Raw genomic sequence first — 23,706 nt, 5'->3', positions numbered from 1 at the left:
CCCTTGATCTTGAATTTCCAGCCTCTAGACCCATGGAAAAAAAAAAGTTTCTTTTGTTTAAGCCCCCCAGTCTGTAGTACTGTTATGGCAGCCTGAGAAGACTGCCGTGGAGATGAACAAGCCAGGAAAATGATGACTGAGAAGGAAATGATCAGAAATCACAAAGAAGAAAGAATGAATAACATATGTTTAGAAAGGAGGAGAATGATTAGAGAGAAAGGAAAGTATGAGCTCTGAAACAAAAAGCACGAATAACTCGCAATCTTTCTCCAGGGAACCTATGCTCTAGCATTAAAATAAAAAGGCAAGAGTCTGTGGATGCCAGGGTAACAAGGAGAACGAGGGACGCAAGCCAGGGATGATACAAAAAGACCCTGGCAAACTGGGGAGTGGACAATTCATCTAAGGAAGGCAACCCACTAGCTCAGCTCCAGTGGAGGGATGTAGTGGAAGAAGGTGCAGCTGTCGTCCAGAACTTCAAAAGAAGTCAGAAATATATATTTAAGTGAAATCCTTTTATATTTGGGCAACTGGTAAAATTATTCACAATGGATCTTGCTGGCAGGCCCAATTTAAAAAATGTATTTTTTTGCTCTGTGGTCCTATACTGCCCTGTTCTAGACATACCTGCTGGCCTCAGAGTATTTCAGACATGTCCATACTTTTGTGCCTTAGCTCCTGCCATCCTTCTGACTTCTAAATCCTTCTCTTTTTGTTCATTCTGTCTCTACATAGTTTTTAAGACTTAAATATTATCTTACATCTTTGGGTTTCCCTGACTACTGCAGAAAAATCAGACTGTGTGATCCTCTCCATTCTTTCTCTCTCATAACATACATACAATCTAACAGAAAACTACCCTGAAAAATACAACATCTGGATTTTTGCTTGCATACAAGATGGAGTAACAGGAATTAGATTTACTGCTCACCTAAAACTGGCAAAAAATTAGACAAAATATGTGAAACAATTTTCAAGATAGTGAATCACAGGGAATAAAAGAAACTGATACCCAAGAAATGGCAAATGAGATGAACCCTATGTCTGCCCGGCTTATTGTCCTGAGAGTTTCCAGGCCACAGCAGAGGGAGAAGAAACTGTGTGGAGCCTGGAGGACTCCCTGAGTGAGAGCTAGGAGTCTGCGGAGACACAAGGAGGCTACAGTTCACAGAGTGAGAGAAAGGAGAGAGCTTCGTAGTGAGAGAACTTGAAGACCTGCAAGGGGTTCGCTTCAAGTACTCAGCAGAGTAGAGACAAGCATACACATCTGAGGAAATTTCCTGAGGGCAGGGACAGTACCTATTCCCATCAACCAGGATGGAAAACCTTACAACTCAGAGGGCATTGGGTAGAATACTCAGAAGGGATTTGTATCAGTAGTAAGGAGAAATTAGCCTTGGACTAAATGCGGTTCGAGTCCCACCTAACAAATTTTAAAAGCAAGACCTGAAAGGATCAAATTGTTTTGAAGTAGCTTAACTACATTCTAGAACAGAGCTTAAGAATATTCATAGGAATACAAAAATATCTAGCAACCAATAGATAAAATTTTCAATGTGTGGCATCCAATAAAAATTTACTAGGGATGCAACAAAATGGGAAAATACAACCCATGATGAGAACAACAACAAAAAAAAAACCCTAAAACTGACCCAGATGTTAAAATGATCAAAGATAGTAAAAGATAACTATATTCCTCCACCTGCTCCAAAGGTTAACAGACATATGGAAGATACCTAGAAGCCCAAACTGAACTTTCAGAGATGAAAACTAAAATGTCTGAGGTGAAAAATATACTAGATGAGATTAAAGGCAGATTAGACACTGCAGAGAAAAGATGAGATAACCTGAAGGCAGCAACAGAAACTTGCGAGATGAAGTTCACAGAGAAAAAAAAGATAAAATATCAGTGAGCTGTGGGACACCTTCAAACGGCCTAATATATGTGTAATTGGAATCTTCAAAGGAGAGAAGAAACATTGGGGTACAGAAAAAAAAAGTAGAAGAAAAAAAATGGCCTAAAATGTTTCAACATTTGGTAAAAGTTATAAACCAAGCCCAGCCAACCCCCAGCACAAGAAATATGAAGAAAACTACAACAAGGCACATCATAATAAAATTGCTCAAAACCAGTGATTAAGAGAAATCTTAAAGTAGCCAAAGTGGGGAAAACCATGTTATGCACAGTGGAATGCAGATAAGCGTAATAGCCTATTTCTTGCTGGAAAAAACTGCAAGTGAGAAGACAGTGGAACAACATCTTTAATGTACCGGGAAGAAACAAATGCAAATCTTTCAATGCAAAATTGTATACCAAATGAAACGGCTTTCAAAAACAAAGGTGATATAGTCCTTTGCAGACATGCAAAAAGTGAAGGCATCCATTTTCAGCTAACTGACAAGAAACTGCACTATAAGGAATGTCAAAGGAAATCCTTCAGGCAGAAGGAAAACTGTAGAAGATGGAAATACGGATCTACACAAAGAAATGAAAAACACTGAAAATGGTAATGAAATGTGCCATTATGTAAGATTTTTCTTATTATTCAACCTCGCCAAAAGATAACACTGTAGGCAAAAATAACAATCTAGTGAGGGGTTTATAACATATGACTACAGAAGCATGAAGGTCAGGAGGGAAGAAACGCTATTTTAAATCTCTTGAGGATATACTGTGTGATAAGGTTTGTATTATAAACCCTAATGGAATCACTAAAATGGAAACAGAGTCATAGAGAGTAAACTAAGAAACTAAACAAGATAAAATGTATAAAAGATATTCAATCTAAAACAAAGCACATAAAGATGAAAACAGGAAACAAAGAATTAATGAAACAGGAAAGAAAAAGCTGTATGATGGCTAAAATTCAATTATATTATATAAATATATAAATAATATACAAAATACAGAAATATAAAAAACAATTATATTAAATGTAAATGTTTATCTAGTTACCTTAGTTAAAAGGCAAAGATGGTCGCATTGAATAAAAAAAATTAACTCAAATATGCTGCCTTTAAAAAATACTTTTTTTTAACCTACTTGTATTTTCACATATGAAAAATATGTACCATTCTAATACTACCAAAAGAATACTGGAATGACTTTACCAATATTAAACAAAGGAGATTTTAAAACAGAGGATATGACCCAAAATATAGGACTGCAGGCTTATTTAATAATAAGGGTGTCAACCCTTCAAGAGGATGTAACAGTCCCAAATATACAGGTACCTAATAAAGAGTTTCAAAATACATGACAAAAAACTAACAGAACTACAAGAAGGAAAAAATAAGCCTACAACATTAGTTGGAGATTTCAATACCCAACTCTCAATAATTGATAGAACAGGTAGACAGAAAATCAGTTAAGGCAACATAAGAACTAAGTACACTATTAACTCATGTGGCTAATTTATTTATAAAAGGACATTACAGTAGACAAGCACATAATACACATTCTTTCCAAGGGCACTCAAAACTTTTACTGACAGAGATCATAGTAGGATCATAAACCAATTCTCAATAAATTTAAAAGGAGTCAGATCATACAAAGTATGTTCTCTGATGTCAGTGAAATTTAAATTAGAAATAACAATCTCTAGAAAAATCCCTAAATAATGGAAATAAAATAGTCCACTTCTAAGTAACCCACAGGCCAAAGGAGAAATCCAAAAGAAAATAAGAAAGTGTACTGAATGAAATGAGCATGAAACAACACATCAAAATTTGTGTAACACCATTAAAGCAGTACTTAGTGGGAAATTTATGGCACTAATGTTTGTATTAGGAGAGAAGAAAAGTGTTAAATCAATGACTACAGTTTCTATTTTAAAAATCTAGAAAGAGAAGCAGAAATTAAACCCCCCAAAAGCAGAAATAAAGATCACAGTGGAAATCAATGAAACAGAGAACAGATAAACAATAAAGAGAAATCAATGAAACAAAGCTGGTTCTTTTCAGTAAAACTGATAAACCATTTACCAGGGTGTCTGGAGAAAACAGAGTAAAGAAATAAATTATTAACAGCAGGAATTAGAGAGGCAACATTATTACAGATTCTATTAATATTAAAAAGATAATAAGGAAATATTATGAACAACTTTATGTCAATAAACTCAACCACCTGGATGAAATGGACAAGTTCCTTGAGAGACACAAATTATCAATACCCTATACAAGAGAAACGTATAACCTTAATAGCTCTACTTATATTAAACACATTGAACTTGCAGTTAAAAATCTTCCAAAACAGAATACTCTAGGCTCAGATAGCTTTACAGGTAAATCCACCCAACATCTGAAGAAGAAATAGAGTGACATCAGCAGCAATGGTAGTGTAAGCACTTCTGAAAATTCTCTCCTCCAAATAAGCTATGAAAAAACTAACAAAAATAGTTTGGATCAACTTTTTCAGATTCTGGGAATTAGCCAATAGCTTGTACCAACTGGAGAATGTTTATTCAGGAATAATGGTTGACACTTGGTAAGAACAGTGAGCTTTGTGGTATTTATACTTGAGCTTATTACATTCCCACTGTGGCTCTGTGGGTACCTTTAAAAAGAAGAGCCTGCATTTATGGTGAAAGCCAGCAACTTGGCAGCCACTGAGGGGAGCAGAACAGGGCTGAAGCTCTTTCAAAGTCCCATTCCCAAGGAATTGTCATTATCTGATCTGTCTGGTGGTTCCCTGGAAGACACCACTTTTAAGCCTGTCTGCATTTGACCTATCTTTCTCAGGAACAATTACAGATAACTTCAGGGATGCCTGAGTGGTGAGTAACAGTAGGCAAACAACAGACTGACTAAAAAGATGTAAAGAAAAAGCTGGGGGAATGAGATGCCCACAGGGGTTTTGAAAAGCTCAGACTCAGTCCTGGGAGTCTGGAAGGTCTCCCATGTGTAGGGCTGTGTGTGCATAGAAAAGACCAGAGAAGCTTTTATGCCCTCACTGCTGGCTGACCTTAACACTCTATGCCAACAGGAATTGAGGGCTAAGACAGAGCTGTCAACTGCCTGGCTGGGTGTGGAGGGTGTGCACAGAACACACAGAGCCCCTAGTAAGATAGGGGCACCTACTGGTTCCAGGCGTTTAAGGAAATCTGTGTCCAATTATTGGCTGATCACTGATCTAACTCAGTAGAGACTCCTGTGGCCAAACATTACAATTATAGAACTAAAGAATTTGTTCAGAGAAGTGACTTACCAAAGAACAACAACTACAATAAGTAGGAACTACAAACCCTGGGGACTGGGGGTGGGGAGAATCTAATTTCAAGAGTTGTTACATTAGGTCATTTAAAATGCCCAGTTTTCAACAAAAGATTACAAGACATGCAAGGAAACAAGAAAGTATGGCCTACATACAAGAAAAATGCAATCAACAGAAACTGTCCCTTAGGAAGCCAAGACACTGGACTTCCTAGACAAAGACTTGAAATCCACTATTGTAAATACGTTTGGAGAACTAAAGAAAACTGTATTTAAAGAACTAATGCAAAGTATGAGAACATCTCATCAGAGCATATTAATAAAGAAATAGAAATTGCAAAAGGAAGATGTAATTCCAAATTTGCACAGACTGTTCCAGAAAACTGAAGAGGAGTGAATTCTTCTTAACTCATTTCATGAAGCCAGCTTACTCTGACACCAAAACCAGATTAAGACATTGCAAGAAAAGAAAACTATATACCCATATTTCTCATGAACAAAATGCAAAAAATTAGAAATAAAATTTTAGCAAGTCCACCAATTTATAAAAAGGATAACACACTATGACTAAATGAGGTTTAGTCTAAGAATGAAAAGGTTGTTTAACATTTGAAAATCAATGTAATTTACCATTTTAACAAATTCAAAAGAAAAATCATATAATTAACAGTGTGGAAAAAGCATGTGACAAAAACCCAACATCTATTCCTGACACAAACTATATCAGCAGACTACAAAATGAATAAATAAAGGGCATTTATTAAGAAAAAACCTATGATAATCTATTTAATAGTGAAAGACTGAATGCTTTCCCACTTACTTCTTTTAAGGATAAAAGAAGATAAGAGTATCTACTCTCATCATTCCTATTCAACATTGTACTGGAGGTTCTAGCCAGCACAAGGAGCAAGGAAGGAAGGAAGGAAGAAAAGAAGAAAGGGAGGGAGGGAGAGAAGGAGGGAAGGAAAGAGGGAGGAGAGAGAGGGAGAGGGAGGAAAGGCATCTAGATTGGGAAGGGAGATATTAAACTGGCATATATATGTGTGTGTGTGTGTGTATATATATACACACACACATACACATACATATATTAATGACTGTCTATGTAGAAAAATCTGGTGAAGTCTACCAGAAAGCTATTAAAACTAACAAGACAGTTTAGTAATGTGGCATGATACAAGATCAACATACAACAATTAGTAGTATTTCCATAAGTTAGCAACAAACAATTGTAAATTGAAATTGAAAAATACTATAATTTAACTATGAAATATGCAGGAATAAATCTGCCAAATATATGCAGGACTTATACACTGAAAACTAACAAACAATGCTGAGAGAAATTATAGAAGGCCTAAATAAATGGAGAAATATTTCATGTTAATGCGTCAGATTGAATATTCTTAACATGTCAATTCTCCCCAAACTTATCTGTGGATTCAAGGCACACCAACTGGAATTCAAGAATGCTATAATATAGAAATTGGCAAGCTTATTCTAAAATTCACGTGGACATACAAAAGACCTTGAATAGCTAAACCAACTTCAAAAAAGGACAAAGTTGGAGGACCAGTAATACCTAATTTCAAGACATACTATAAAACTACAGTAATCAAGACAGTGTAAAGACAGAAGTAAATCAAAGGATCGGAACAGAGTCCAGAAACAGACTCACACTTATACTGACAACTGATTTTCAATGAAGGTGCAAAGGCCATTCAGTTGAAGCAGGATTGTTTTTTCAACAAATAATGCTGGAACAAATGAATATCCAAATGCAAACAAAACAAAATTCTCTTATCTAAACCTTACACCATAAACAAAAATTAACACAAAACAGATCACAGACTTAAATTTAAAAACCAACTGAATTAAGCGGGGGAGTGTACAGCTTAGTGGTAGAATGCATGCTTCGCAAGCGTGAGGTCCTGGGTTCAATCTCCTGTATCTCCATTACAAAATAAATAAATAAACCTAATAACAACAAAAAATAAAACCAACTGTATTAAACTTTTACAGGAAAACACAGGAGAAAACCTTTGTGACTTTGGAGCAAGGTTTCTTAGATACTATACTAAAGCATGATTTAAAAAAGGAAAAAATTGAGGAACTAGACTTCATCAAAATCAAAAAAGTTTCCTTCTCTAAAGCTACTGTTTAAAGAATGAAAAGGCATAAGAGACTGGGAGAAAATACCACAAATCATGTATCTGATAAAGAACATATTTAAAATATATAAAGAACAGCACGATGTCACATAACCGATAATGGATGGTTTTGATTTCAGAAAGGGTAGGGGGTGGAAGGATGAGAAAAAAGGCTTTCATTTTTCAAATGAACAATCAAAGTAAGACCTTTGAAAAAAGTTGCAAGAATCTAAAACAAAAAAATTATTTACAAAACAGAAACAGACTCATAGACATAGAAAACAAACTTATGGTTACCAGTGGGGAAGAAGGTAAGAAGGGGTAAAATGGGAGTTCGAGATGTGCAGGTACTAACTGGTATACATAAAATAGATAAACAAGTTTATACTGTATAGCACAGAGAACTATATTCAATATCTTGTAGAAGCTTATGGTGAAAAGAATATGAAAATGAATATATGTATATTCACGTATGACTGAAGCATTGTGCGCTGTACATCAGAAATTGACACAACATTGTAAACTGACTGATAAAAATAAAAGAAATTTTAAAAAGATAAAAATAAAAGAAATTAAAATCCAGAAAAAAAAGTTGCAAGTAGTAGGGTATTTTAAGGAAAAAAGATGAACTACTTCCTTCTCATGAAGAGAAGAAACTGAAGGAGTCTGGAATAGGATTATAAAAATGGAAAAAATATATAGTGGAGGAGAGATTGGATACTTGGAATTAACTCTTATGGCTGCACTATATTAAGAAGAGATTTCATTCATTCATTTAGTTCACATTTGAGTGTTCTTAAATAAAGGGCTTTAATCTAATTGACCATCTGAATTAACTTCTCCCTGGCTAAAGAAGTTAATGAAATAAAGCACTCTGTTTTTTCAAAAAAACCAACAAACTCAAGATAAAATATATTAGTAACTAAGGATCAGTAATACTATTTAAGGGTTATAACATATTTTAGAAGCTTCATTACAAGCTCTGACTTGGGTAGCAGATAATACCATCGTAGGGGCATGAGACACAAAAAGTAAGTTTTAGACTTTCAAGCAAATGTCTTTAAATCAACCTAAAAATGTTGGTTCTTCATATCTTAAAAAAAGAATGTAGCTTTACTAAAATGTTTGCACAGAAGTGACTGATATTTCTTAAAAAAATAAATAAAAAGAGTAAACGAGGCACAAAATTCAAGCGGAAAATGGTGAGAGGCAGTCCTATGTGGCTCATTTATATATTTCGGTCAACCAACTAATAAGAAGATGTTAGAAACTGAATGGCAGGGCTGCAAAGTAACAAACAAAAAATTGCCTCTGTTGATTTACTTGGGTACAATGGGCTCATTTAAGCAAATGAGAGAAATAAAAGAAATGACTTCTTTGTACATACTGGGCTGTAGTATTTCCACCTTCAACTCGCCTACAGTTTTTAAGTCATGAGAAATATATCTTAATTCATCCTTACTTCTAAGAAATTATGAGTGTAGGGAAAACCCAAAGGCTTTAGATGAACTCAAGCATTTAGACATATCTGAACTTCTCATGAAAATTTAGTTTCAGAAGCTTCTTAAGTGCTCTGTGTTCAAAAAAAAGAAGCCAAGCTAACCTGACAGGCTTCAGAAGCTGGAATATTTTGTGAGGCTTTCTTGAATTTTAACCTGGAGAGTGTTGCATGGATCTCTGTGTCATCTGAAAATAGGCATCCAATGCAGTCAGACTGACTACAGAGTCTTTCACTCACATGTTACGTAGAAATTGTAAAAAAATCTTATAAAACATGTTCAAAGAGAGAGCTGCTCCCATTTGTATAAAATATGGTTGTTGAAACATGGTCATATAAAATTTGGTTGTTGAAACAAGAGTTTGTCCTCACTGATCCCATGTATTTTTTTATATGTGTAATCTGTCTTTGAGTATACATACACTCCTCAGAGTTGGTTATTATATTATCAACTATTACGTCAAATTTTAATTGTTTGGCGACTGGGACTGAAAACATACCTGGCAGATATAACAAAAGCAAAAACAAAAACCTGCAAGACCTGAGATGTGTGTTTGCATCATATGACAGCAGAGAGAAGGCATGGGAAGAGCAGATTAGGAAACTGGGGATTTGTGTTCTGGTACTGGGTCTGCCTCTCACTATCTCTCAGATCTTGTTTCTCCACATGTAAAAGAGGGGTTAGAATGCTGGTCTGCAGGGAAATGGTGAGATAATGTGAATGACTGCACTCTGAAGTGATACAGGGCTATACATAATTATATAATCTTCAGTAGATTTTTCTCTCTCAAAAAGAAAGATTTTTAAATCTACAACAAAATGGGATCTTACCAAGGAGACTAATAACACTGAACATAGTACAAAAAACAAACACACACCCCAGACGTCTGGGGATCTGAAGATTTAGGTCTTGCTTTTAGTTCAAGTGCTAACATAAACGTGCCCTGTGAAATGTGCACAAGGCTTTTCCCCTTAGTTTTCCTGACTGCAGAACAAAAAGCATATAGAATTTCTAAGGTATCTTCAAGGTCATGATTCTGTGACTCTTTTAAAATACCATTTAAAAATTCTGTTTGTCTTTCATCTGTAGAATGAAAGATTATCTTGGGAAATAATGTATGGTTTTATTTGATAATTCCTGTAAATTAGACTGTCATTTTAATCAGAATTTCTGAACTGGAAGAAACATTCTTCAAAATGTCAAAGTCTAGAGTAAGGTCAACTTGAACAAATATTTTCCTGAAGGACAGTCAGTAGGGATTAGCTGTGTGCACGTGTAAGCATGTACCTAGACACAGGGACAGTGGAGGTGGATGGGAGGGCACGACAGATACCTAAGAAGGTTGTTACACGCATGTGATAGTTGGCTAGTCATGTGTGAATATGAAGTTTGGGCTTAAAATTAGGTATAAAATGATCTGCAAAGATAAAAATTGGAAAGTATTTTGGGAAGGCTTTTGATTTTTTTTTTTCCCTGAGGTAAAAGAGGGATTTTTCTATTTATGTATTAAGCAAGTACCAAATAAAAATACAAAAACTTTCTAGAGATATTTTAAAATTAACACCTCAAAAATTGCTCAAATACACTAAGCATTTGTAAAAATATATATAACGATAATTTTCTGGGTATTAGCTTTTTTTCTTTAATGCCTCAAAATAGGCATTTCATAATTTCTTTGGCCACATTGTCTACTTGTTTTCAGTTAATGTCATTTCAAAATGTTATTCAAACAAAATAAATGACAGAATGGTCCACAAAACAATACCTCAGCATGATATTTTATTTAGTACTATTTCTTATAACTTTGCAATACATATTCTCAAAGTCTAATCGTTAAAATATTTTCCTTAAATGATCTAAACTCTTTTAGAAATCAATTATCCAAAATTTAACTTGTAGTGTGGTGTTATGAAGAGGGAAATGGAGAAACCGTCCTTAAAACACCAACATCACGAACAACAACAACAACAACAACAACAACAACAACCACCACCACCACCACTATTTATCATCGAAATTATTTAGGAGGGAAAGCTGCTTACTGTGTCACAGACTCTGAGCCCAGTCTGAAATCCTGGGACCTGACTGACTGCTGTGAAAGAAGAAGAACAGAGAGTAAGTCACAAACCTCAGAAGACAACACGGGCAATATTCACATGCTGAAAACCCACCAACTGGCTGAGTGAGGAGAGAGCATGCCCGTGCAGAACATACGTGTCTATGAGCATAATGCATTCATTCACTCCTATGAGAAGGCAAGGAAACAGCGCTCCAGATCCATTATGCACTCTTTGCAAATAGAGTCAGCTTTTAGGTGTGTGGCGAAGAGTTGGTTGTGAATTGGCCTAAATTAGTTTAGTAATACTATGTCATATTACTTAAATTCTAAATTTATCTTTCAGCATTGCAACTTTCCTTTATAATCTTTTCAGCATACTCTGTTTTCATAGAGATACTCACTGAACTGTATGTAAAATTTTGAATCTGAAAGCTCTTTAAATCTACTACAAAATTTGTTCAGTATATCTGCTTTATTAACAGCACCTCCATGAGGAAATCAAATAAGTGCTTTCTGTGGTGCCTGATGATATCTGAGTGTTAGATGGTTTCTCAACAGTTTGAACATTAATTCCAAATGAAAGCATACTGTGGAAAAATAGTGCTTGATACGGGACAGTATTTTAGAAATCAACTCAATCTTGCTATAAAATAGTCTTGCAAATGTTTTTAGAGATAATTACATGCTATGGAAAGGATCTACTTAAAATTCACACAGAAAATATAAACTGCTAATATGTTAAAGTCTTGAATTGCATACAAATGAAAGAGATTATACCATATTCACCTAATTAAATTTTTTAAACTTCAGAAAACAAAAATACCCAAAGTGAAATGAAAGAAGAGGAGGACAACTTTCTCTTTCAGTCTTGAGTTGAGTAACTACTGCTTTGCCAGTCTTATCTCTACTGAAGTTTGTTTTTGCTTTTTTAGATTTCCTCCTTCATAATCAGATTTCAGCAAGATTTGGCACTGAGTATCTTCAAACAAGTATAACTTTTCTTATAAAGATTTCAAGAGGGTTTTGTCATTTTCTGGACTGTAGTTATGTGATATTATTGCTAGCTATGCAGCTTTAAATCAAGCATATGATAAAAACAAGAGTTAAATAACAAGAAGACATAGTGGTGAAAGGTGGATGTTGTAGTAAGTGATCCAATTCAAAGAAAGAACAATTCTTGATTCTTCTCCACCAGTGAAGATGATCTGACTCAGTTAAAATGTGTTTCGGGAAAAAAAGTATAAACACGTGGAAAACTTAAATTCAAGGGCTAATTCATCTTGCAGAATAGTCTACCTGCCCTCAACTCAATAGAACAAGAAGTAAAGAAAACCATCAAAACCTCTCAGAAAGCATCAGTTATAACCAAATTTCTTCTGTTTTCCCCTAGATTTATGAAATAAATTCTGAACAGAGCAATCAAATTATAGGTAAGTTTTTTTTTTTAACATGGTGTAAGCATTACTTCTCTCTCTTTGCCCAAGGCAAGACCAACATCTTAACATATGTATATACAGTCCTCCCTCTTATCTGAGGGGGATTGGTTCCAGGACACTCCCGCCCTTACAGATACCAAAATCTGCAGATGCTAAAGTACCTTATATAAAATAGTGTAGTATTTGCATATGACCTAACAACCTCCTGTATACTCTAAATCATCTCTAGATTACTTATAATTCCTAATATGATGTAAATGCTATGAAAATAGTTGTAAATACAATGTAAATGCTATGTAAATAGTTGCCAGCATGGCAAATTCAAGTCTTGCTTTTTAGAACTTCCTGGAATTTTTTTTTTTTCTGAATAATTTTGATCCATGGTTGGTTGACTCTTCAGATGTGGAACCCACAGATAAGGAAGGCCGACTGTATGTGGAATGTTTCAAAACAACTGGATTAAGAAAAAAAAAAACCAACATAATGGCTCTAATCAGATTTGAGCCTACTCCAGAGGCTGAGAGAAGAGACATCAGACTGAATTATACATCTCTGTTAAGTCAGTGCTACTTCTCCTTGTTTGTTGTGACCCCGACAAATAAGTAACAACGTATTGCCACATGCAGGTCTTACCAAACCTGCTTTCAGTAGTCTTTTCATGTGAAATGGGTGCTGTGATGCTCTCAGAAAATTGAGCTTAAGTAGATTAAACACTGTCCCTGACATCTTTCCTACTGTGTTACTCCATTACTGTTATGGGTATATCCAAGTCCTTTTTCATGATGCAAGGTTGGCTTACCCTGTGTTTGAATCCTGTCAATCACAAATTAATCTGGGAGTCACATGACAAAGTCTTAACACTTATTTGTAAAAGGACACTTATTTAATCAGGACCAATACTTCACTTCTAAACACCTTTACTCACTCATTCCTTGGTCTCAGCAGCAGCACGCCATATGGGTAGTTACTCATGGAGGCAGAAGGAGGGGGAAGAAGGAGGTGTCTCTGTGAGCTGTTTGGTTTCACTTTATCTTTAAACAAAAAAGCCCCCAAGGCTATGAGACAATCAGCCCATGAGCACCCCCCACCATCAAGGCCAAGGAGCATGGCTGCCCTTCTTTCCCTCCTGTCCACACACTCCTCTCGGACAGCTGTTTTGTGACTTCGTTTCCTCTTCACGGATACCCTTGATTTGGAGAGGAGGGGATGAAGAGAGGAAGATGAGCAAAGCAAAGGAGATGAATGAAAGGATAAGAAGGTAGAGACTCCTGCTTCCCAAACCCTCACAACTTTGGAATGATGCTTTTAAATTCAGATGCAGTGAGACAAACATGAGAGGAATGATTAGTGGAGTGATTTTCAGGGCCTCTACTCATTACATGGAGATTTACCAAGAAGAAACAACTCATAAATAACTTTGTAAAAGAGAAATGGGCCATGCAAACAACTCACCCAAATATTTCTATAAACTTGAAGAATGAATGTAAAATTAGGTAAATGTGATCAACGTTTGTTGTAGCTAGCACACCAGCTTTAAATAAGGCAAACTTCAGATACAGTATAGCTCTGTTTTTACATGCTATTTATATACCTCCTGATATCTACCTTTTCCAAAGAATTAATATCTGTAATTTTTTTCATACCCACTTTGTAGAAATTTTTTTAAAAGAGAGAACCAACCCAACAACCAGAGCTGTTGGTTAAATTTTAATCTTGGTTCTGTCATTAACTCTTTATGTGGACTGAGTAAGCCACTCAACTTCTCTTGGGGTGTTTCTCACTTGAAAATGGACAGGAGGTGCTCAGAATAAAAGCATGAACTATCACAGCACCATGCTCGTATTTTACAGATGAGGAAATGGAGGCCCAGAGTCACCGAGATTTCAGAAGTAGCCTGAATCCTGTTTAAACTGAGTTAACAGCGAAACTGTTTTTCAATACAGTTTTGTTTGAAAGCCTCACATACAAACACTTAAAAGTAAAATTTCTGTAGGTGAAGTGAGGTTTGGTGGCCTGGCAAACACCTTGCCCCTCCAGCCCTATCCCCCAGAGCACTGAAGACTAGGGCTCTACAGAGGAGATTTTACAAACTGCTGGACTAGACAAGCTCTTTCAGGTTTTCTTTATTGCTAAGATTTTGTTTTCAGGAGCATAATTTTATGACTTAAAATATTCCTATCAGTTTGGGGTTGATTCTTTGATTTTAGAACCTATTATTATGTGAGTTGCATTTGATGCTAAATCCTTCAATTATGCTTTTCCTTAAGGACAAATGATTCCTCTGTATTAAGATGTAGTTTCTAAAGGAGGAGGGTATAGTTCAGTGGTAGAGTGCATGCTTAGCATGCAGGAGGTCCTGGGTTCAATCCCCAGCACCGCCATTAACATAAATAAATAAAAAACTAATTATCCCCTTCCCCACAAAAAGATGCAGTTTCTAGAAGTATATTAAAACAAAAAGTGAAGGTCTTCATCTTGATTCATGATATGCAGTTTCAGATACTAACTGTGCCAATTAAAAACAGTAACAACAAATACTTAGGGAACACCACTCTGGAGGCGAGGCACGGTGCTGGGTACCTAGGGATACAAAGATAAGTGGGCTCTAAGAGCTTAGACTCTAATGGGAAAAGGCATGGATACAACCAATAAGGCAGAGGGAGATACACATTGTGATAAAGTTAAAAAAAATGTGCATATATAAAAGAACAGAAGCCTTGAATTGTAACTGGAGGCTTTTGACAAGGATTCACAGAAGAGGGAGCATTCAGCTATCTTAAGGGATAGACTGAAGTTCTGATAACAGGAGTAGCACAAAAACTATACAGCTGGAGAAAACAGGGTAAGCAAAGGTTTGAGGTTTTGTGTCTGCAGGGCAGCATACTTAGGAGGGTGTTTTGGAAGATGAGGAAAAGTAGGTCAGAACTGCTATTCAATTTTTTGAGGGATGAGAGCTAGATTACTTATGAGATTTGGACTTTAAAGACAAATGAGGCACCAACTAAGATGAGCTGGTAAATCTCATGAGCTGATTTCCATTTTAGAAAGGCAGCTCCAGGAGGAGGTAAATGGTGCAGTAAAGACTGAAGAACGGGAGAATGGAGACTGCCGTAGGCAGAGGCAGGGGACTGTTTCGTAGCCATCTCCTCTTGAAGCTCCTCCCCCCCTACTCTTTAAAAAAACTTGCACCCTTACTTAATGCCTTCTACCCTCTGTCCTTTTCATTCTGCACACTCCTCTGCTCCCATGGATTCGACCAGTATGGATGACTTCCAAAGCAATACCCTGAACGCAGACAATGACCTGGCAATTGTCAGTTTTCAGTAAATCTTGTAAATACAACAGTTTTTCTGCAGATGCACTTGGAGCCAAACATTTTCATCAGAACTGCCTTGCAAGTCCGAGTTTTCAGCAAATCTCTCCCGAGTCCCATAGATGTCCGTGAGGTCTACATTGGCTACTGCAGGTACTACAGACATCGAGTCTCAGACTGAAATTCCCCTTCTATTCTTACACACCAAGATGTTCACATTAGAAACCTAGATTTCTCGTTTTCCTGCATATGGATTTAGTCACCAAACCCTACTGTCTCTTTATGTTTGGTGTGGATTACTACAACAGCCTCTCCTGGTCTTATTTCCTTTAGAACTGCTTTTTTTCTTGTCTTCTCAGAGCTTCTAGAATGAGCTTTTGAAACAACTGATTTGATCATGTCATCCTCCATGCTTTAAATCCTTCAGTGGTTCCTTACTATCTTCAGGACAAAATCCAGCTCCTTAACATGCCATACAAGGATCTTCCTGATCCTGTCCCCTTGTTCAGGCTCAGCTCTTTCTGTCTTTAACTTTGCATCCTAGACTACAGCCATGATGAAATACTCAGGCTGGCCCGGGTGCCATGCTGATCTGTTCAGTCTGTCCGGAATGCACTTCCTCCCATAAAACTCAATTTGGGAATCAACCCTTCTGGAAAGCCTTTCCTGACCTCATTAATCTTAGGTCAGGGGATGTTTCTATCTGCTCTCCTGCATTTCATGTAGAACTCTATCAAAACACTAAGACTATTATGCTGTAAAAATATCTGATGTCTGACTGTCTATTTTTTCAAGAGAGAACTCCCTAAAAAGGAAGGTAGATGACGATTCCATTAACACACTGGAATATAGAAGAAAAAAGCCAGGTTTTTAAAAATGGACTTGGTTTTGAGCATATTGGACCAGATATCTCAGAATGATGTCTATGTGAAAATTTCTAGTAGGCAGTTAGAAATACACTTGGGCAATTCAGAACAGGAGACAGGGTTACAGACGTAAAATTTGAGATATCTGAAATACCAAAGGAATATTTGAAATTATAGGGGAAGAGGATAATCCAGAAAAAAAAAATGTTATGAGAAAAATAAAAAAACAACAAAAAAAATGCAATATACATCTTGGTGAAGGCTTGTATTATAGTAGCAGGTAAAGTCAAAGAATGAGAGAGAAAAAGGAGAGGTAAGTGCATTGTTACAAACATTAAGGAAAGAAAACAGCGGAGACAATGGTGTTAATGACCCAGAACACTGGGGTACGGAGTATTTACATGGTCTGTAATCTGCTGGAATGAGCTCCTCCCTCCAACCCGTGCTTTATCCCATGTCTTGTCCCCCTGTGACCAGCTGGTTTTTCAGTTTCTCTGAGGAGCATTTCTGGCCACTTGAGGGCTTTTGCACCAGCTGTTTCTAATGCCTCAACTGATCCTCCTCTGCACTACCCTCCCCCCCAATACCTTATAAAAACCAACCCATCTACTACCTACCACAAGGCCTCACAGCTTCCCTTCACTGTCCTTTCACTGCTTATATAGTTTGATGACTCATTAATTACAGTTACTTTCACTCATTAGGCCGTAAGTTCTGTAAGTGGAGGGACTATTTCTGTTTAACTCACCATTACACCATCCAGACAACATTCTACCACAGTGCCAGGAAAAACAGCAGGCGATGAAGACACCAAAGGGGTGGAGGAGTGAGGATGGAGATCACCAGCTGAGTGAGGGCTAGAAGAATGTGGGAGGGGAAAATAACCAAAAATACAAGTGGAGAGGTCAGACACAGAAAGGAGGGCAGGGCTTTGAGACCTGAAAGCAGCTGGAGAAGGAAGGTGAAGTTACAGAAATAGAAAGTACAGATGAGATGTTGAGGGAATTAACATTGAGTAACTTCAAGAAAGCAAGGAGACAAAGTCAGCCTTGACTAAGAGGTCAGGAGCCTGAGAAATGTGGACCTGATTTTGACCAGACACTGTATAGAATGGGGTAAGGAGTCGGGAAGAACAAGAAGATGATCACGGGCCTCACTGAGACTGGGAATCGGAAATACAGCACAGAGACAACCACCACAATTACATACTTTTCTTTAGCAATGATAGAAGAGTGGAAGTAAGAGAGATGGATAACTGGTTTACCCCCAGGCCTGGGGACTGGTAAAACCTGTATGCCAAGTCACACACTCCAAGTACCCTGTATGTGTCTGGCATCAAAATGCTAAGTAACTGTTGCTTCCATGCATTTATTTCCTGCTGGTCTAAGTGACCTGGTTTAGGGAGAGAGAAAACTGATGGCAGATAACCAACAAGGTGGGAAACATCAGCATGCTAGCCACCTTCCTCTTTTTTAAAGAAAAAATTCTGCAAACTATAAGAATCATCTGGGTCATCTCCTGCCTCTTTCGAGACTGAACTATTCCCAAGTGATGGGAGGTGAGGGAAGGAAACTGGAGAGACTGAAGGAGACCTGCCAGTTTTATCAAGTCCACGTGGCCCTCTGTGTACTGCTGACCATCCGCTCGTGTGCAACGCCACCACCACTGAGGTCTGCAGCAGGGTCAGCTCTGTCTGGAAGATTAATAAATACCTCATTATGGCTGCTCCTATTTGTTTACCTGATCCTTCCTTCATTCAATGAACATTTACTGTAAACCTGCTCTGTGCAAGATGCTGGGAATTCAATTTTAAATGAGACATAATCCTTGCCTTCAAACAATTTTTAGCCCCTTTATTTTCATCCAAAGAGGAAGAAAGGGACAGAAGAAAAAAGTCATACGCATGAGCCATGCTAGGAGTAGTAGGTTACATCTTTCCTTTTGATCCCATTTCCTATGTCTGACTTTTTCCTTCTTCATCTTTATAAAGACTTACAGGTTTTATAAAACCACAATGTACTTTCAATAAAGTTTCAAACTGCAGCTAGTCCTATTTGTGGAGTCCATACTTGCAAATTCGCCTGCTCACTAAACTCTATTAGTAAGCCCCAAATCAATGCGTGTGGTGTTTTCCTAGTGGAACACGTGCACTGGTGCAGAGTGGGGACAGACCTGAGCTGCCCAATGCATACATTTCCAGCTGAGGTCGGAACTTCAGAACCTTCTAATGCTTTGGCATGTTTCTAATGCTCCGTCTTACTACTTCAGCTCTCATGCAGTAAGTAAGTGTCCTTTCTGTGGTCTATTTAGTGTCATGTATTTTTGCACTTCTGTGCATTTTTGTTGGTAATTTTTTTAAATGGTACCTAAGCATAGTGTTGAAGTGCTGTCCTGTGTGACTAAGTGCAAGAAGCTGATGTGCCTCACAAATAAAATACATGTGTTGGTTAAGCTTCATTCAGGTGCAGGTTACAGAGCATGAGTTCAATTTTAATGAACCAACAATATTAAATAAAGTGTCTTTAAACAGAAACACACATAAAACAAGGTTAAGTATTGATCAGTTGATGAAAATGTGACCACAGGCTCCCAGGAACCTAATCGTGTATTTCCTCTGGGAGCATTGGTTTAGAATTCACTAATTCAGTGTTCATGGTGACTTCATAGAACGTAACAACTGTAAATAACAAGAACTGACTATATTTTTCGTCATGGTTTCTGTGCATCCACCAAATTTTTAAGTTACTGTCCTTAGCTGCTACATTTCCTAACCTTATTCGTTGACAAATCTATGAAGTTTTTTGGGAGCTCTGCCTCAATCAAAATTGTAATCATTTACTGAGAATATACTATATGTAAAGTACTAAGGTGGGAACTTTGAGGGGAATATGAATGTTGGAAAGTTGACTCCCATTGGTTTCACCTGGCTATGTGTAATGGCTTATAGACTGCTACACAGTCAGGTCCACTGGAAGTTATACCCTGCGATCAAAGGGCCTGACATAGATATATTATTCCTCTGATGAGGTTAGAAGAACATTCTCCAGCAAAATTCGGTAACTCTGCGTACAAAGGAGCTTTCAGAAATATAAAGGAGTATCTCCCAAAGATTAGCTTGTTTAGGGTAGAGTCTGGGCACTGGTATTTTTACACAAATGCCCAAAGTGATTCTGAAGCCTAGCAGTTTGAGAACTATTAATCTCGCATATATCGAACCAGTAATTTGTGAAGGTAGGAGACCTCAGGACTAATTCTTCTTTCTTTTTAAATTGAAGTATAATTGATTTACAATGTTGTGTTAGTTCCTGGTGTATAGCAAAGTGATTCAGATGCATATATACATATATTATATAAGTGTGTGTGTGTATATATACACATATATATATTCTTTTCCATTATAGTTTATTACAAGATGTTGGATATAGTTCCCTGTGCTATACAGTAGGACCTTGCTGTTTATGGCTAGTTCTTGATTTGTGTGTCTGAAGCAGACTTAGTACTGCTTAGTTGCCAGGGACTGCTGTGACCTCTACTGTCTCCTTTCTCCTTCTTCCCTTCCTCTGATTCGAATCTCAATTTGTACCAACGCTGTCCACTAAGAACTTCGATTTCCCTCCCAACAAACAATATTAAACAGACACAGTAACTCTCATGCTCATAATTTAGCAAGGGCAAATATATGTATACATAACTTGGCACTAAGGTAGCAGGTGATAAATGCGGTAAAAGACAAACAATGTGCTACGAGATTATGGAAGAAAAAAGGATTCCTTTGAACAAATGGAGGTTCTAGCTGGCCTTTCTGCAGCCCAATCTAAAAGGCTGATTCCTTATTCTACATTGTCCCAGTATGCATACATATGTATATATATTCATATTAGTTTAAACAAAACTGGTATGTCGCTTTAAAATTTGTTCTTTAGTTGTCTTCTTCAACCATGTATATTAAAGCACAAACCATTTTTGTTTTAAGATATTTATCATGTACACATATATCAGTTATAGCAGACTAAATATACATGGCATTTGAAGTAATTATAAAAGTTGTGATAAAAAATGTGACTCAGATAATAAGATTATTCATATGGAAAAATTCAATTTGAAATGTAATTTAGACCTATGCCTGCCAGTGAATTTAAGGACAGGGCAACATAGCCTCCATGATCTTGGCCCAGGAGTGTTTTCTACAGTGATCTTGGGAACGATACTGCTTTCCAGTCAGTTGACTCTGCAGGCTGGCAGGACGTGGACCGAGAGCATTTCCTCACAAGGGAGACATCAACCTTTGGGGGTCGATAAAACATTCTGTCTCCGTGTGAGATACAGCGGTGTGTCAGAGGCTGCTGCTTAAACACACCCACAGTAACAGGGAAGAAGAAATCGGGGTAAAAAGAAAGAAAAGACTCATCAAGCACAAAAAAGTTTAGTGAACGAGAGATACAAGCCAATCTGTTCCAATATGTTCAGACACCTTTCACTGTGCATGTGGTTTGTGAGAACAAAAAAGATACTCAAATAAAAAAAGATTCTTCTCTTCTTATGTCAATTGAAGGAGAGCCATGTTAGAATCAGAGACAGCTATGACCACATTATTGGGACTGCTACGTAATAACAGTAAGAACATCAGCAGTTAATCCTCCATAGTTTATGTAAATATTAGCATTAGTTAATTTCTTAAGCAAAGGAAATACATGGTAGTCAAGAAATATCTAAATTTATTCAAGACATTTTATATAGATTCATCACATTGAGCCTCACATAACTGGATACATCTTTTTGTGAAGTCGTTTTTAGGTAGGGTAGTCTATAATTCATAATTCTAACACCACTACTTATATACTTGCACGTAATGGAAAAATAAAAACAAAATTTCCTTCACAAGATCTTAAAAGCAGATATATAATTTAAGGAAAGACATACTTATATCCATGTATGTATATGTATAAAATACTATATATTATACATATTTTTCTATTAAATAGAGCAGGCGTTCTCAGCTCTGGGGTGGGTGTGGGGTAACTGAGACCTCCTTCGCCCCAGGGGAAATCTGGCAATTCTAGAAGACATTTTGATTGTCACAACTGGGGGGGATGGTTAGTGCTTCAGGCATCCAGTGGATAGAGGCCAGGGATGCTGCTAAACTTCCTACAATGCACATGTTTTCCCCAAACAAAGAACCATCTAGCCCCAAATGCCAGCAGTGCCAGGGTTGAGAAACCCTGGAGTGCTTGACAAAACAAGAGGACAGCAGAGTTAGGGTATCAGAGAACTTCTGAAAAAAGGTCCTGCTGATTGTCAAGTCAGAAGACAGGGTGATTGATAATAATCAATTCTGCTACTATCTAAAGGGCCATTTATGGCTAGGAATGATTGGTGGGAAGTTCTCTCAATAACATCTTTCACATTTCAGATTTGTAATAGATTGTAAGAGGGATCTTACTGATATTTAGGTTAACTTTTGAAAATAACATCATGAAGAACAAACATTGTATTGTTCTGGCGAACAACCCTTAGAGTCACTGTCAGAGAGAGTACTGCGCCAAGGGGAACACTGGTTTGATCCAGTACATCATTTATTTTATACTTTTATATATCTCATCATCATTCAAAGATTAAAATCCAAGTTTGCCTTCTCAGAGTCATGAAGGAGTTCTACAAACATGTATTAATGGTTTACTGAAACAATTATGAAATCTTTATTGAGAATTTATATTAATCTTTAAATCAAGTTTTCTCAGAAGATTTGTACAGGAAAATGAGATGTGATGGGGGATGGGGTCAGAGACTCAACTACGTGAATAATTATCAGTGGGTTGCTAAACTGGAAAACAACTGTGTCCTTATGTTATTTTATATACATTTTAAGTAATGGTAGTTTGGAAGACTTCAAGAAAATGAAACATTTCCCAAACCTCATTTTGGGATGGAGAGTACAGAGGGATTATTTCACAGCCCCTTTATTTCAGAATCACTGGCAAAATGATCTGGGTCCTGTTCCCAGGAGAGAGAAAGTGAAAAGGCAAGTAGTCTGTGGGGTCTCACTCTATGGAGGGTAAGAGGGTCCTAGAAACACAGAGGGGAACTGCCCAAAGTAGCAAGAGACACAGCTGTGGGGGGACGAGATAAGGCATAGACTCGGCACACATGCCATGGACAATGGCTGAGGCCGTGGTGTGAAAGGAGAATGCGTATAAAACTGGTTACCATACTTTTTAGAAAGTCAAGTCCTTCTGGGTTCCTTTCGGGGCAGGAGGGATTCTGGAGGCTCTGAGACTTCCTGTACGTAGAACTCTGGGGGGCTTTACTGTCAGGGGTGGAATGTGTGGGTGTGTGGTGACTGACCCTGGCTCTGCTGTCACGTCATCGGGTCCCACTCACTTTCTCGGTGGGACATGGTACCTCTCTAGACCAAAAGATATTTCCCAAATGAAAATTACACTTTTTTCCTCAAAATATGTATAAATTATTGAAATAAGTTATGGGGAAAAAGAAAATACATAGCAGTGTTGTCGGCACTGAGGTTCTTCACGGCACACAAATAAGCACTTAAGTTTCAATCTACTTATAAGTTAAAATTTTGACTTAGTTTTCTTCAGATAAAGAAAGAAAATGCTAATATTCCTGAAATTTCATAGCAAATCCATAGCAAATATATTAATTTTTATCTATATAATATAAATTAGAGATTAAATCAACTGTATTTGATAAACAGAATGGACTAAAGTAAAAAGGATATAAGTTGATATTACTCTTTAGCATTAGGAAGGAGGCAATAATAATTAAGATTGTAATGATTTAGTGTACACCAAATTTAGGTAGCTGGAAAATCTGCTACCACTGTCTATTACAAATTTGTTGTTGGACTTTAACACAGTAATAAAATCATGTCATTCCTACGATTAATAATAATTCAGATGCACTCTTGGTACAAGAAGAAGTAAATGGGAAAAGCTTTTTCTATATGAAGTGGCTTCTGAAAATAGTGCACAATTAATCCAGGCTTTAATAAACTGTCTACTTTTGGGATGAAGAGGGTAAATGAAAATCAGGTATTTTGTAGACTAAGGCAGATACATGCACATTCAGGGCAACTTGTTCATTGCCTACTGTTTTTCTGATAGGCTGACAGAATTACCAATGTAAAATTTGGTTGCATGTGTTTGGCTGGAAGAGGA

At 37.0% G+C, this 23,706-nt stretch overlaps 1 protein-coding gene across 6 annotated transcripts in view; it reads right to left on the bottom strand.

Moving 5' to 3' along the window:
- AHI1 (Abelson helper integration site 1) overlaps positions 1 to 23,706 on the bottom strand; it is a 176,164-nt gene that overhangs the window by 5,500 nt on the left and 146,958 nt on the right. For 4 of the 6 annotated variants that reach the window (XM_031456381.2, XM_031456384.2, XM_010983664.3 and 1 more), the window contains one exon: positions 10,900 to 10,949. The exons of 1 other annotated variant lie outside the window; for it this stretch is intronic. In XM_031456381.2, the coding sequence (XP_031312241.2) occupies positions 10,900 to 10,949 (50 nt within the window). The remainder of the gene's footprint in view (positions 1 to 10,899; positions 10,950 to 23,706) is intronic. One more of the 6 variants, XM_031456383.2, reaches the window with a different exon arrangement.

Source organism: Camelus dromedarius, chromosome 6 (assembly GCF_036321535.1).
Source record: "Camelus dromedarius isolate mCamDro1 chromosome 6, mCamDro1.pat, whole genome shotgun sequence".
In the NCBI taxonomy this organism is placed as follows: domain Eukaryota; kingdom Metazoa; phylum Chordata; class Mammalia; order Artiodactyla; family Camelidae; genus Camelus; species Camelus dromedarius.
The sequence above is the reverse complement of the archived record's forward strand: the minus strand, read 5'-3'. Positions and strand labels throughout refer to the sequence as shown.